The sequence below is a fragment of the Ochotona princeps genome, chromosome 4 (assembly GCF_030435755.1).
Source record: "Ochotona princeps isolate mOchPri1 chromosome 4, mOchPri1.hap1, whole genome shotgun sequence".
In the NCBI taxonomy this organism is placed as follows: domain Eukaryota; kingdom Metazoa; phylum Chordata; class Mammalia; order Lagomorpha; family Ochotonidae; genus Ochotona; species Ochotona princeps.
This window is the reverse complement of record NC_080835.1, coordinates 68,875,145-68,891,581: the sequence shown is the minus strand read 5'-3', so window position 1 is coordinate 68,891,581 and position 16,437 is coordinate 68,875,145. Positions and strand designations below refer to the sequence as shown.

Here is a 16,437-nt window from a genome sequence, read left to right as displayed (position 1 = left end):
ATTAACCCTATCTGTAGTGGGCACGGGGCACCCACACTTAGTCCTGGTGCCCACTACATCTCCTTCCAGAGTCTACACGAAGATATAACCAAGCTCAGCTTTTACTGGAACTTAATAATCCAGTTTGAAATCCAGCTGTCCAATCTTCTACATTTTGTTCTCTTCCGTTTTTCAGAGAGGATCACCAGCTTTCTCTGTGTCCTCCACATTTACCTGAAGCACCAATAAACCTTAGGGTAAAATTATAAAGACTTGGTTCAGCTGCCTTCACATAGCTGGGCACTACATACTTTATATTTTCATTACTTCCTTCAGATGCATGCTGATGATGCAGAGCTTTTTCGTGTACTTCCTCTCATGATCCTCATAACAGTCCCAACCTTAGGGCATTTGATTAAGTAGCTAACAAACAATGCTCTGTGCCTTCCAGCCTTGGAGAGTAGCTGGACTGTACCTGCTTAAGACACACAACCCGTACTCTCTACCACTGGGTTTATTCTTGGCAGCAGTTCACAAGAGAAAGACCCCGGGGTCAAGCCAGATCCTTCTGCGTTCATTCATTAAAGAAAAAAGGAGGGAACTGAAACTTGCCGAGTGACATGTTACTAAGAGCCCAGAATCAAGACATTAGGATATTAGGTTGGCAAATAAAGAACAAGATTTAAAAACCAAAAATCAAAACAAACAACAACAAAATCCCTGATGCTATCAATGGTAATAACATTGGAAAAGGATCTTGGAAAGGGACAAGCTCATGGAAGAGTCACTTCCAGAGGAAAAGGGTCCAGAGCACATACAGAAGTGAACAAGGGAAGTTTGTGACTGGTGGGCAGACTGCAAAGTCTTGTGACATATAGGCTTATGCCCTGGTTCTCTCAGGACAGACCTTAACCAGCAGCCTGCTATTGTGACCTCATGATTTGTTAGGCAGCCCAGGACAATTTTAAAAGTGAAAGGAATACCAACGATAGTTATGTCAGAACAGGCATAAATAGTGATTATTCTGAGCAAACGGGCATGTGGAGTCAGCCCATCCAGGACTAAGCTGGAAAAGAGAGTTGGGAAGATGCTTATTAAAAAACAATAAAGACCTCAAAAAGTGAGTTCAGTGTGGAGCATGTGAGGTATCCGAAGAGGAAGCACACTGGAGTTTGGGAAAGAGATGGGACGGGGATTAAAAGACAAGAACAGAAGTCATCATGGAGCCTGCTGGAGGACAGAGGCATGGAGAACAGAGACTCATGAAACGTGGAAAAGTTTAAGAAAAAATGAGTTTCCATAGGCCTGAGGTCTTCCATCTTAGGTCTTAAGTTTTTCAAAATCTAATAATGAAATTCATTCTAAAATATTTTACATACTTACGTGCCTCAGTTAGTAGCCTTCATGCAGTGTAATCTAAGATTTCCATGGTGGCTCACACACCCTATCCTGCACATCAAATGCTGTGCCACACCAGAGGCATAAACAAGACCTGGTGGGGAGAGATGCAGAGGCAGGCAGGGAACCTGCCTTCACAGATGTTTGTGATGTCAGTCTGCCCTTCGGCTGACTCAAACACCTATGACTTTATCACCTTTAGGTTATAATGTCATGGTTATCTTTGACCAGAATTGATTATTGAATCACAGATAAAAATAGGTTTTCTTTAAGCACTTCATATAAAAAGACTTATTTACTTATTCAAAGGGTAGAGTTACAGAGAGAGAAACAAAGAGTGAGAGGGTGATGGAGGGAGAAAGAGAGAAAAAATATTTTCCATCTGTGTGTTTACTCTCCAAATGGCCCCAACAGCTTGGACTGGGCCAGGAACCAGGACTTTCTTTGGGTCACCCATGCAGGTGGCAGGGACCTCAGTATTTGGGCTGTAATCTGCCTCCCCAGGAACCTTAGCAGAGAGCTTGATTGGAAGTACAGCAGCCGTGACTCAAACCAGCACTCATGAGATGCTAGTGTCACAGATGACAGCTTAACCAGTGGTTCAGTGATGTCATCCCCTCAAGCACTTGTATTAGCATCTGAAGACGATTAGTTACTAATTTAGCAGCATTAAAAGGCCCGTTATGTTATATAATTGAGATGATAGCTCATATTCAGCTGTTCTTTTGTCTGGTTAGTAATAAGCCTAGTGCTGTGATTTAGTGAAGGAATAAACATCATTATTTTTGAAAAGTTTATCTAACTGTAGTTACAAAGGGCTTTATCTTTGAAAAATTATTTATTTGAAAGGAGAAGACAGAGAGAAAGAGAGATCTCCCATCTCCTGGTTCACTTTCCAAATGCCTGTACCAACTGGGGCTCTGCCAGACTAACACCAGTAATTTGAAACTTCATTTGGGTCTCCTACAGGCATGACAGGGACCCAAGTACTTGAGATATCACCTGCTGGTTCCCACTGTGCACATTAGCAGGAAGTTGGAATCAAAACATGGGCCAGAACTTGAAGCTAGGCAATCCAACAAAGAATGTGGTCATCCCAGCTAGCATTTTAACAAATGCACCAGTCCCCCTGCCTACTGCCAAGACCTTTCTTCAAAGTCTTCATCATTATAATTAAAAAGACATTAAGACAATAAAATGCAGTGCCATGGCCTCCAATCCTTATCAATGTTTCATTAGAATTCTAGAAACACACGAATTTAAAGTCTCTTTAAAATGTTCTAAAAAGAGAAGAAATATGCTAAAGTACCTACATTACAGATAATTTTTTCCGTAGTAACTTTTCACCTTCTGTGTAACCTCTTGTTGCACAGATGGAAAGAGGTGAGAAGACAGTGCCAGTGAATTATGAGATGCGCTTACCTCTTCTTTGCAATTATTACAAATAACCTTTGCAATTATTTTGTAGTATAAACAACTTCACTATCCTCATAAACTTATAAATCTGAATTATTATTTTATATCAATACGTATAAACATGTAATACAATTAATAAAAAATGCTTACATTTTTATTGCTTGGGTTTTGTAAGTCAACTTCTAGGACAATGAAAATTCCCTCCTGCCCGAAAGCCTACCTGATGAGACTAAAGTGTTTGTGTAAGGATAGTTATGTTATCCTCTGCCCACTTTTTAAAAACATATAATCCTTTAAGTTCCAAACTTTGCAGATAATTCTCAGTGTATTTTAAGAATCATTTATTTCTTTCATTTTTTAAAGATCTATTAATTTTTTATTGGAAAGATGGATTTACAGAGGGAAAGAGAGACACACAGAGAGAGAGCTTCCATCCACTGATTCAGTCTCCAAACGGCCACAATGGCTGGAGCTGAGGCAGTCCAAGGCAGGAGGCTAAAGCTTCTTCCCAGGTCTCCACGTGGATGAAAGGGTCCAAGGAACTGAGCCATCCTCTGTTGCATTCCCAGATCATAAGCAGGGAACTGGATAGGAAGTAGAGCAGCCAGAACTAGAACCGGTGCCCATATGGGGCATCACACATCACAATCTACAGGCAGAGGATTAGCTTGCTATGCCTCTGCATTGCACCGGCTCCATCCTCTGCCCACTTAAACATGGCTGTTTCACTAAAGCTCAACAGGGAAGAATTAGATACCATTTGATAAAACCTTTTTTTTTGTATTAGACAACTTTTTAAGTTGTTTCCTAAATGTTGGAAATGTCTACTGAACAACTCATACTGGTTTATTCTGAAAGCTTCTAAATCTGTACTTGCAGTGAGAGCTACCTATTCAACTTTGACATTTCCATAGGACCTCTAGAAGCATCTGAAAGTCTCATCTTCAAAGCATACCACTTGACTTCTTGCACTAAAAACCTGTGGCTTACATTAGTCCATTCCATCTCTCTAATTAGCACAACTGTCACCAGTTGTTCCAGATGAAAACCCCTCATAATACAAGATTTGTGTTTCCGCTTCAAAGTTCTAAACAATAGCCAAGTCTTATTGGTACTACCTCCAATACATAGCATAAACCATGACCATTACTTGCAATATTCAGTGACAAAACCTGGGCTTGGGGCTGGTGCTGTGGCTCAATAGGCAAATTCTTTATTTGCAAGTGCCAGCATCCCTCATGAGCACTGGGTCCATGTCCTGGCTGCTCCACTTCTTATCCAGCTCCTTGCTTGTGGCCTGGGAAAGCAGCGGCAGATGGCCCATATTCTTGGACCTTGCGTCCACGTGGGCAACCAGGTTGGAGCTTCTGTCTCCTGACCTTGGATTGGCTCAGCCCCTGGAGTTTGCAGTCACTTGGGGAGTGTACCAGCAGAGGTAAGATCTTTTTCTGTCTCTCCTCTCTGTAAATCTACCTTTCAAAGAAAAAGAAAATAAATCTTTAAAAAATAAACTGATCTGAGTCATCCTTATCATTTCTGTTCTAGTGACTTACCACTGTGGATTGATATGGTTTGATTGTGTCCCTTAGAAGCTCATTTGCTGGAAGTCTGACCCTCAGTGTAGTGGTTTTGACAGGCAGTGGAACCTCTAAGAGGTAGGACTTAGAGAGAGAAGTAATTAGGTCATTGGAACCATCATTGTAGGAAGAGAATAACACAGCTCTTATGGGACCTCAGTTAATTGTTGGAAGAGTGAGCTGTTACAGCAAGAGAAAGCCTAATACCTGCACTCTCTGGCTTCTGTTTCACTGTGTTATTCTCTGCTGTGGTTGCTACCATTATTGGGATGTCATTCACTCTGATGCCATTAGCAGAGTCTGAACTGATGTCGCAGCCCAATCTTGGACTTTCAGTCTGTTCTGGATAAAGCACCTGGTCTTATGTATTTTTGTCATTGCCACAGAGGATAGATTAATGCATCTACCCAATATTTATCTACCTTTTCCTTCATAATACCAGAACTCTAATGTTACTCAGAATGGAAATGTATCCAACTTAAAAGACAACTAAATTTTCCAGGCTTCCTTGGTGTTAGAAATGACTGTACAACAAAACATGGCCTGTGAAATAGAAGTAGAAGCTGCTGTAAAGTTTTTATAAGAGGGTTGCAGCAGATGTTTTGGGGAAGGATATCCTACGCATCTCTACCCTCCACACAGGGGAGGAGTTATGCTGGATTTTCTGCAACTGAGATAGGCCATAAACGGGAAAGAAATACAAAGATACAGCAGACAGGGATTGCAAGATGTAGCCTTGAAAGCTGACACGATGCTGCCACAAGTCATGGGATGCTGGAACGTTCTTTGCCAACCGAATCTGGAAGAGGTAATGAAAAGACCCTCCCGTGGAGAATTTTGAGGGAGCACAGCTCTGCTGACCCTGATTTTGATTTTGTGATTCTGATTTTGGGCTTTTTGCCTCTACAGCTGTGAGTGAAAACATTTTGGTTGTTTTAAGACACAGTAGTTATAGGAAAATAATATGCCATCTCTTTACATCCACAGTAAGACACTTGTATCTGAACTCTTGTCTGAGCTCTGGTTTCCTTAGAAACCCTAAAATAAGAATGTTGGCATGCACTCTTGTTTGCACTCATTGCCCTTGTTTGCTGCCTTTTTGGAAGACAGATGTGGTGCTGGGTGGTTCAGTCATCTTGCAACCATACAGTAACCATAAACAACAAGAAAAGTGAAGCTGTTAGATGTACCTAGACTGATATTATTAGACATCTTCACTTGAATGCATAACAAGCATCTCAATCCAAGTTTGCATTTTCCCTAGTCTTTCTTACTTTAATACATGGCAATCCTGTCTTGCCAACTGGCGGGTCAAAGTCTTTGCATCATTCTTCATTAATCATCTTTTCATACACATTCTACCTGCAATCTATAAATCATAACATTGTGGGCTCTTCCACTGAATATATTTACCTATTTGCACCTCTACTGACCTCATGCAACCTTCCCACTTGTTATCACAACGTCTTGTCTGTCTGTGCTTCTCTTGCTACGGTCTATTCTTCCCCGAGGAAGAAGATGGACCCTTTTCAAAGCATAAGGCTGTTTCTTCCTCTCTCACCACACTAGCCGCCTTCCTGCTCCTTAAGAACATCAAATGTGTTGCTGTCTCAGAACCTTTACTTTTTAAAAAGATTTATTTTTATTTTTTTTATTGTGAAAGTCAGACATATAGGGAGGAGAAGAGACAAAGAGGAAGATATTCTGTCTGATAATTCACTCCCCAAGTGGCTGCAGTGGCTGGAGCTGAACTGATCCAAAGCCAGGAGCCAGGAGCCTCCTCCAGGTCTCCCACACGGGTGCGGAGTCCCAGGGCCTTGGACCATCCTCGACTACTTTCCCAGGCTACAAGCAGGGTGCTGGAAGGGAAGCCGGGCCTCCAGGAGTAGGACTGGTGCCCATATGGGATCCTGGCGTGTACAAGACAAGAACTTTAGCCACTAGGCTTCCACGTCGGGCACAGAACCTTTACTTTTGCTGCTTCCTTCACTTGGAGAAAAGGCAAAAAAAAATGTGAATACCTTACACTAATCCTAAAAAGTTGTAGACTCCTTTAGATTGTACACGAGAGGTGAGAAAATTGTGGATTAGCAGAACAGTGGGCCCATAAAAGACAGATGGTCAGAGTACCCATGCAGTATGCATTCGTAATAGAAAGTGAGGTGGGAGATGAGACATAATCGATGCTGTGGCCCAGCTGTGAACTATCCATCTCCAAAAACATGTGGATGCTAATTGTTTATGTATTGTCTTAGGTAACTCTGAATTTTATATAAATCTTGTGATTCATCGGGACTTTTCTGGTGATACTATAGCATGAGACTGGGGGTCCCAGGTGCTGGTCCATATTCATGTTCTTGATTTCATCTCTTTGACCCCTTCAACGAAGGACCTCCTCAGTGCTTGATTATTTTTGGTTTGGGTTGGGTGTCCAGGATGTCCAGTAGTCCTTAATAATACTACTCTGGCTGGGAGGGACAAGGGTACTTTATTATTCCTTGTTACATGGCCTCCAGTGGCAAAGTGTGAGCTGGTTGGCTTCATTACAGTTACTGCTCAAAGTGTTTAGATTTCCTTCATCATCATGAATGCATACATAAATTCCTTGGCATTCTCTGTGATTCGTGGCCAGATTTGGATAATCCAGGTCTCTGGGCAATAGCGTCAATCATGTATCACACTCCCTCACTATTCCCTTCAGTAGGCTGTCATGTTTGAGTTTGTTGATTCATTCAGATGTGTTGACTACATGTCTACCTTGTGTCAGCCACTGTGTGAGTCCTTATAGTGAAACAGAGGAGAAGATAAAGCTCTTTTACAGAGCTGGGGATCCTAGAATCCACTGGCTGGGTTAGCTCCATGATTCTGTCATCACAGAGACTTATGCCACTACTTCTCTCGCCTAGTTTGCTATTTTTGTCTCCATTTCTCCCTTCCTTGAGTTTGGCTTGAGGAGGACACAGCTTTGACAATAACTGCTGTCATTGTGATTGCTTCTTTTTTCACATGTTGGACATTTCTCCCCACATCTCTATAGCCTTCATGTGCTGGGCATTTCCCTCTGTCACCAACACTTGACTAGGGGCTCACAAATCTTTCCCTACACATGATATCACCTTAATCTAATAATGGACTCCTGCCTTGCTTTCCTTATTTCATTCTTTCTTTGTTCCTGTTCTTCTTTCTAGCGTTCTTTCCTCCTTTCAGAAGCACTTACTGAATCCCTACAATCCCATTGCATTGTGGTGCTAACATTTCAGAATCTACCTTCAGGTTGGAATATGGATGCTTTTACCGCATACATACTTTACTTTGTTTTCTCTTCAGAGAAACCAAAGACTAGTAGGACATATCAAATTTGATTGCTGTGGAGAGTAGCATTGTGTGTGGAGAGGAACAGAATCTAGTAAATGGAGAACAGTGGGGGCAGGGTTGGGGAAGGAGAGTAGAGTCTGAACCGTACAGAAGGGAAGAGAATTAATTAAATTAAAAAAGATTTTCAATGTGCAATAAAAATCCACTACTACAATTTATTAAAGTCACAATATACTGTTTTATAATAGAAAAATTAGAATTTTAAAAACTATAACTAAGACTGTATTTAACTCATCAAGATGCTGGCAAGTAAAGCTGTACTTATGAATTGACATGTCATAGGGAAAAGACACTTTTAAAAGATAAAAAACAATGCACATATCGAAGAGTGCTATTTTAAAGGACTTCTCTGAATTCAGATGTGTGAACTTATGCTTTAATATTCATCTGCTTTGCTCCTTTGAAAATATGACTTTCATGGCAGATACGAAGAATTTGGTGGATTGTGTAGCAGTACCTAGGTTTTTAGGAAGCATTTAATGAAAGTCTGAGAGAGAGATCAATGGCAAGGCATTAGTCACAGATAAGAGACATAATAAAAGACAGCAGAGAAAAGTGAAACCTTGCTTAAAGATGGATAAATACACACATTTTGTTTCCTTCCTATATCCTACTACAATAAAGCAAAAAAAAATAATTTTAACCCATAAGGTTAAACCGGTGAGAGCAGAAAGAAAGGCAGCTGGGAGTAGAGAAAGCTAAGAAGAAACATGGTTAGGTGCTTGTGGAAGAAGGGGTGAATAAGAGTCTGAAAAGATGAGGAATGGCTGAGTAGGGATAGACTTTCAGGAGGAATGAGTAAGGGAGTGGACTGCAGGATACCTCACCAATGTTAGAGTCTATGCACATTCTCTGGGAAAGGTGAAATAAGATGCCCTGGACTGGAGCAGCATTAGGCATAACAGAGAATAGGGGGACTATTCTAGAAACTGGGAGCTGATACCACACAAGGCAAGTGTAAATCCCCAGCTCCTCTTCCTCTCCTTCATTCCCAGAATGCAGATATCCAATATCTTCTCTCTAGGCAGTGCTTGGAAGAAGACACTCTGGAATCTGCTTGGTCTGAGACAGAAGGCTACATCTCAGGGTCCTGGCAAGAACACAGCCTAGCCCAAGGATGACAAAGTGTTTCCCAGGAACTTCTGTCAACACCATTATTAAATGGGAGTCAGCAGTCAGAGATGAGGGAACTCATAAGACTGACAAGGGGACTCTACTACAAACCAAAAGACAATTTTGAAAAAACCTATACAGAAAGATGAAGGCTTAAGATTTATAATCAAGATACTAGAGTCATCAATTCTAGGCATAAAAATATTGTGTAAGAAAGCAAAAGTAATCACAGTGTACTACATGATTCAGAGGTGAATATTACGAAGTCAAAATAAGGCAGAGAATGCTGGTCTCACCTTAAGATGATGGTGTCCTGGGAGGGTGGAGGGATGGGAATTGTGGTGTGTGTGTGTGTGTGTGTGTGTGTGTGTGGTGAGGGTGAGGTGATGGGGGACATGAAGAATATCCATTGTGGAAGTCAATGGGTAATACCTGAAGAGGAAGTGGTGATGCTACTGTTTTCAGAGATTCAGACATTAGTCTATCCTCTGCCCCCAGTACCAAAAAAAGAAAGGGAGGTAGGTAGAAAGGACCAAAGAATTAGAAGTGTTTGCCTGCAGGAATGGGAAACTAAGGAAAGGAATAGGAGTCTTCTGGTTTTAGGTAACAGTAATTAAGTAGCTACTTAAACTACATAAACATATTTTTCCTCATGCCACATATGATAGACTACATATATTTGTGTACTTATTATTAGTCTATCACTGAAGTAGAAATACCCTCAGGAAGATTCTCTTTTGCTTTTTGTTTTCATTCTTCAAAATAGTTTTTTTTCTCTTATTAAATTCTTCACTGACTCATGGATCACACAGTAACATCATTTTCTCTAAGAAGGTTTTTTGTTTTCTTTTTCATTTTTTCATCAACACATTAGTTATTCAGTAGCGTGTTATTTAACTCCATGGTGCTGTAAATTTTTTTAAACTTTATTCCTGTTGTTGATTTCATTTTATGGCTTTTCATTTAAGGGAGTGTATAGTAACTATGTAATGGAGACTATCACATCCAGATGTGAAGATACAATGCAGTATGCCTCTCTACTTCCAAGTCAAAGATGGACTCCCAAAGAAACTGTTTACTATATCTTGAGAATAGGATGCTGGACTGTCTGACATTGCCTGTACCCACAATGTCAGGACACACTTAAATAGCAGAATGATGGACTTATGACTGCTTATAAAGGACTATACTATTTTAATAATGTGGGAGAAATCAGTTGTGGGGAGGGATTTTGGGAGGCAGCAAGGGAAATCCCAGAGCCTATGGAATTGAATCATAAGATTAAAAATAAAATAGAAGGAAAAAAACTACGTATTTTTCTTCATGCCACATATGATAGACTGTGTGTGTGTGTGTGTACTTCTTATTAGTCTATCACTAATGTATAAGTACCCTCAGAAAAATCTTTTCTTTTGTTTTTGTTTTTGTAATGAGCAGCTCATAGGAGACACTAAATATTTATAGGATGAAGGCTGTGTGTGCCATGAAACATGACTGTGTACCCAGGTAGTGTGGTTTGATAAACCACACAGCAAATCCCTGGTGCAGAGGGTTTGTTGTATTTGTCTAGATTTTCAGTCTCTCAATAGCACAAGGTACAGAGAGGGCATGGTAAAATGTGTATGGCCCCATGGTTGCTGCGATGAATGGGATAGTTCTTCATGGAAATCTCAATATTCTCATCAGATTCCGGTGTGTAACACATTGAGTAACCAAAGCAGTCCTACAGCTCTCTACTAGAGTCTACATTTTTAACTTTTTATTTTTAAGATTAATTTAAGATTTCTTTTTTAAAGATTTTATTATTATTGGAAAGCCGGATATACAGAGAGGAGGAGAGACAGAGAGGAAGATCTTCCCTCCGATGTTTCACTCCCCAAGTGAGCCGCAACAGGCCGGTGCACGCCGATCCGATGCCGGGAACCAGGAACCTCTTCCGGGTCTCCCACGCGGGTGCAGGGTCCCAAAGCCTTGGGCTGTCATAGACTGTTTTCCCAGGCTACAAGCAGGGAGCTAGATGGGAAGTGGAGCTGCCGGGATTAGAACCGGCGCCCATATGGGATCCCGGGGCATTCAAGGCAAGGACTTTAGCTGCTAGGCCACGCCGCCGGGCCCAATTTAAGATTATTTTTAAGATTAATTTATTTTCATTGAAAAGGTAGATTTTACAGAGTGAAAGAGAGATAGAGAGAGAACTTCCATCTCCTGGTTCACCCCCCAAGTGGCCACCATGATTGGAGTTGAGAAAAACAAAAGCCAGGAGCTTTCTCCAGGCCTCCCATGTGGGTACATGTTGCCAAGGTTTTGGGCCATCCTCTCTTGCTTTCCCAGGACACAAGCAGGGAGTTGAACGGGAAGTGGAGCAGTTGGGAAATGAACCAGCACCCATATGGGAAGCTGATGCATTCAAGATGAGGATTTAGCTACTGAGCCATCACACTGGGTCCAAATTCTACATTTTTAAAGGACAAAATTTCTTAATGATCTTTGTACAAACTACAGGGCTTGTTTCTGGTATACCTTCTTCCATACTCAACACTTTGTTTCCCCTAAGAAAATGGAAATATCAGTACCCATGACCTGAGATCTGTAGGAGTGAAAGGATATCTAATAAACTTAACTGTAGGTTAAAACCTCTGATCTGCATCTTAGCCCTTAGGATCACTGTCACACCAAGGACCCAATACATGCTTGGTTCAGAATTCTAACCCAACTCAGCTCTGGGCATCAGGTAGCTCCTTGCCCGTTACTGCCATGAATGCAGAGATTGGGTCCAGACATATCTAGTTCAAAACATGCCGCCTTCCACTAACCAGTTGCTTATTCTGGGGCACATCGCTGCTTTGTCTCTCTCACTTGCTCTTCCCCTCTCTCTCTCCCCTCTTGCTAATCTCAGTGTGACAGAGGCTCTTCATTATTTACGATAATCATTCTTCCTTTATACATTCTCCCTTACCTATGTTGAAGTTATATCCCGATGAATACACCCTAAGTTGAAATATCCCACGTCAAAAAAGAATTATTATGGGGCTGCTTCAAAGAGTTCATGAGAAATATACCTTATCTTTTAAATTCATTTTCCTATGAGCTTATTGAGTTTCCTCGTACACCTAACTAATCCAGTATCATAGCTTAACAACACAGTACACTGTAGATTATCAATTGCTTCCCCTCAGGATCACATGGCTGGGTGTGAGCTGTAGCTCAGCACGAGCACCTGGCATCATTAGAAAGTTCTCTATCACAAATTACTAACCTGGGAAAAGACCAAAATGCAAAGTTCCAAGTAGATTTCCATTGAATACATATTGCTATTACACAATCATAAAGTTGATCATCAATCAAGCCATTTTAAATTGGGGACCATCTCTGTTATAGAGTTTCTAAGCTGCTGCCCATAGGGCTACCCAGCAAGGGTCTACATTTTCTAACCTTTATTAGAACTAGCTGAGACTAAATCCTGGCCCTGCCCTACTAGGTCATGTTCTTAAAAAGAAAAGTGTTATCTTCCTTTTCCTTTTTGTTCTTTCTTTCCCCTCTATTAAGCACATAGTAATGACTTCTGTTTATCTCCATTTCATTCTTTTACAAATTAGAATTTAGTAGAGATGGTGGGAGCTGAAGCAATCACTTTGAGTTCAGCGATGGGAATCATGTTAGGGATGGTAGAGGCGCCCTTGCAGGTCTGGTCGGCTTTCACAGAGTGAAATGAATCACAATCTCATTTAAGCCCCTGTATTTGGGGGTCTCTTTGTTGTAGAAGCTTAAGACTACTCTACTCTCATTTGTCTTGTAAAACGTAAATCATATACCTAGCGGGGCTATTATAAGGGGGGAAGGGTTGACAAAGCAATGGTTATTAAATCTAGACTTGTCCAGTTTTCCTTCAGCCTGATGTCAAAGTCACGGCCTGAATAGAGTCACTGCAGTAAGACACCCAGAATGGTGCGACTAGGGCCAATGTCCGTCACAATCAGGACTTAGGCATGATGGTTTCATTCAACAAGTTCTGGGTCAGGAAGTAGCAAGCTGACCAGTGTAACAGGAAGAGAAACCTTGGTGGTGTCAGTGGCAAAGAAGGAGTGGGAATGGATATTTGTAATCAGGAATTTGATTCATTTTCTACAATGGGAAATGCTCTACAAGTTTCATTTCTTACCTCTTCATGTAACTTTAGTAAAAGTTTCCATTCCAGTGACTGTGGAGCTGGATCTGCTTTTAGGCTGTGTTCAAATGCTGAACTCAGCCTTAGCAGTAAGAATGGAGGTAAACGTGGGAAACTTGACCCAGCTGCATTGTGGAAACCTGTGAGCACTTGGGACTGGGCATCACCACGAGACAAGGATCAAATCACTAAAGGTTGGAGAATAGTGATTTTTTTTTTTTAGTATAGATCAGCAGAATCAAGATGGGAGGCGCTTGCACTACAGATTGATAAGGACGAGTTACTTGAAATTCCTCCCCTGCCCACATCTTCTTGGCCAAAAATAAAGTAATAGCCTTCTATTAATAATGGTTTTCGATGCTCCCATTTCATCAGGGTGTTTTGGCAGTGTTAAAGCATCATTTGATTAAATCAAAATTTGTTAGTACTCACCCCATTGTATTATGAGTTTGGTTCTCCATGTTAAGAAACAGCTACATGTGGTTTGTATTTCTTGATTGTTAACCTGTTAGGAGAAAAATGATTGAGATTACTCAAATATACTTTGCTATACTATAAAAATGATAGTTTTGTAATTGGAAAATCATTTACATGTTGTAGTTAAGATTCTAGAAAATGTAGAAATTGAGCTTTATTATTTTTTTAGTATCCCCTAGTGTTTATGATATTGGCCTAGTGATAAGATTAGCTACGTGGTACTTACTGAAATGAGCACCCACGCATTGTTTACTGAACAACAGTGTGGTCCCTGGACTCTGCTAAGTGCTTGGCACGGGAGGACAAGTGAAATCAGAGTTCCTAGTGAAGGAAAGTTCCTGCTACATGTCCTCCAACTTTCCATCCTGGTGGATGCTTTACAGGCTGTCTTGTTTTTAGCACGTTTCCAGTATGGCCCTTTCTGGATTATCTTAAAATGGATGTATCAAGGGAGGGCAGAAATGCTGAGAACTGCCCCCTCCATCTTAGAATTCTTCAGTGGTTCAGTAGGTACTGGTTTATGTCTTCACAAAATAGGGATCTTTTTACTTGCCTAAGTTTTTTTTTTAATAGTTTCTCCCAACAAGGTTTTAGTTAGAAATAATCTTGAGCATAGATGGGCAAAGTATTGCAAAGGACTCCACCTCCTCCAAATGACAGAATGAAAGCTCTGCATATCAAAGGAAGAGAACCTGGACTTGCCACAGAACAGAAATGCAGGGAGCAGGATTGTTAGAAGTATCAACCCAGGAAATGAGAAAAGGCGCATAGGGATCTTCAATACCCCTTGCCCTCGGGGAAACTTGAGGCACTATTAATCAAAATGACTAGTCCAAGGCCACACAGCTGGCCTCTGGACTTTCCGGATGGGACTAACTGCTCTGGGTCCCCCGATGGCGACCCTCACTTCCCAGGAGCTCTACATTCCCCGCGCGCCTCGCCTGTCCCGCGCCCAGTTCAAGCCTGATTTCCCCGAGATAAACACCCGGCCTGTTGGGGCCTCAGTCTCTCTCCAGGACCATCGTCAGCCCGGGGTCCTCAGGGGAGTAGGGGTCGGGGCGGGGGAAGTGGGTAGACAGGTCATTACCTGCGCTGCGCCTGAGAGTTCTGAGGCTCCGGGGAGCTGGACTGCCCAGGTCACCGCCCGCCCGGCTGGACCCGCCCCGTAGGGCACCAGTCACCCGCCGCCGCGCTCCCGCGCTCCCGCCGCGCGGGGCCACCAAGGCCGTTGGGGCCTCGCCCTGTCCGTGAGCCTGTTGCCCGTTGTGCCTCCAGTCGTTGCCAAGGTGACGCGGCTCGAACTCGAGAAGGCCGAGGAGGGGGGATGGGCACGGCCGGGTGGCGTCTTTTGGGGGTTCCCAGGGCGCCCCAAGTGTCCCCAGCGCGAGCGTGCCCTCCCATCCTACAGCCTCGCAAGTAGTGTCTGTCCGATAAACCACACACAGGATCCTCTCTGTGCTCCCACTGTGAAGCACAGTGTATGCAACGCTCCTCAATGAATGAAGGAACGAACCTGAGAAATGAGAACCAAGTCAGAGGGCCGGGGATGTACTGAAGCCCTGCGCCTTAAACCCCTCTGGAGCTCTTGCCTCTTAGCCGACTTTGCAATGGCATGAAGCAGTTACAGGCTTGGGGTTAAGAGAGCTGATTCTCTGGCCACTAGTTGCTTCCAACTGGGAGGGGGGAGGGTTCTTTCTGAGGAGCTGAGAACTCTGGGAAGAGCGGCTGTCATACCTGTTTGTTCTCCCCAGCCCATCAGTCCTTAGAAAAACCTGACAGCTGGCCCCGGAGATTGTAGGAGTGGCCTCCTTTTCCTGGGAGAGGAGACTCACTTCTAACTGGGGGATCAGAACCCAAGGTAACTGCTTCTAAATTCTTTCCCCTTTTCACGAAATTCCAGAATCAATCACAGAATCTTCATGCCATCCTCACAGTTTTCCTGAGAAAATGACAGAAAAATGTGTATGTGTGTTGCTGATGATGACTCATGATGTGTGTAGTTTTCCCCTATTGGTAATTTTTTTAAGTGCTTGAGGTTTATGTTTGGGAAATGTTGCATCTTATTTTAGAAATGGGATTGTTTCCAAATACATCTAGTGGGTTAATATTTAATTCTGAAGTTTTTTTTTTCAGTCACCTCTCGTGACTTTTTATTTAAAAGAAGTTTTTATTTATTTGAAGGTCAGAATTACCGAAAGAGTCTGAGATTTGCCATCTGCTGGTTCACTCTCCAAATGACTGTAATGACCAGGGCTGGCCAGGTTGAAGCCAGGCATCAGGAAATCCAACCTAGCCCTTGGCTCATCTTGCACTGCCTTCCCCAGGAGCATTAGCAGGGAGCTCGGGCAGAAGTGGAGCAGCCAAGTCATGAGCCCACACCCACATGGGATGCTGGAATCACAGGCAGGGCTTTAACCTGATGCACCACAGGACCAGCCTCTCCTAACTTTTAGTTGCTATTTTGCTGGTTAGCAATGCAATACCAACCCAGATCTTTCCATCCAGTCCATCTGAATTTCAAAAAAACATTTACTGTTTTTTTTTTTTTTTTGACAAATTGATTTCCATGATGTATATTAGCCAAAGATATTAGTTGTAATAAGTGTTTCACATGGCACTCATTCTGTGTTTGAATGGAAATAGTGAACATTTCATCTTTTCTTGGAACTTTCCACTTTTATGAACATCTTAGTCATATTCTTTATTCTTATCTAAATCAAATGGGTCAGTGCACTTTTCCTAACTCAAGCATGGGTCATCAGTGGTCAAGTTGAATGATGTTTTGGGATTCCCAGGATCATTCACAGTGTAATTCTTGGCCATTGGTGAATGCTCACATGTTTGTTATTTCTTTAGAGGTTCAGGAACACCCTGTGAGGTCAATCAGGTGTTCTACGTAGTACCTGTAGCAATTGGGAAATTAGCTGAGAGAGAACA

General features: G+C 42.2%; 1 protein-coding gene across 9 annotated transcripts in view; it reads right to left on the bottom strand.

The window, feature by feature from the left end:
* Positions 1 to 14,747, bottom strand: part of DEUP1 (deuterosome assembly protein 1) — a 121,328-nt gene extending 106,581 nt beyond the window's left edge. For 3 of the 9 annotated variants that reach the window (XM_058663726.1, XM_004585177.4, XM_012926959.3), the window contains exons 1-2: positions 14,588 to 14,745; positions 13,456 to 13,528 (exon numbers count right to left, since the gene is read on the bottom strand). In XM_058663726.1, the coding sequence (XP_058519709.1) occupies positions 13,456 to 13,484 (29 nt within the window). In that variant the 5' untranslated portion in view covers positions 13,485 to 13,528; positions 14,588 to 14,745. Of the gene's footprint in view, positions 1 to 1,358; positions 1,472 to 13,455; positions 13,529 to 14,587 lie in introns of all 9 variants that reach the window. The other 6 variants (XM_058663728.1, XM_058663729.1, XM_058663725.1 and 3 more) reach the window with 5 other exon arrangements.
* Between the last annotated feature and the right edge of the window lie 1,690 nt (positions 14,748 to 16,437).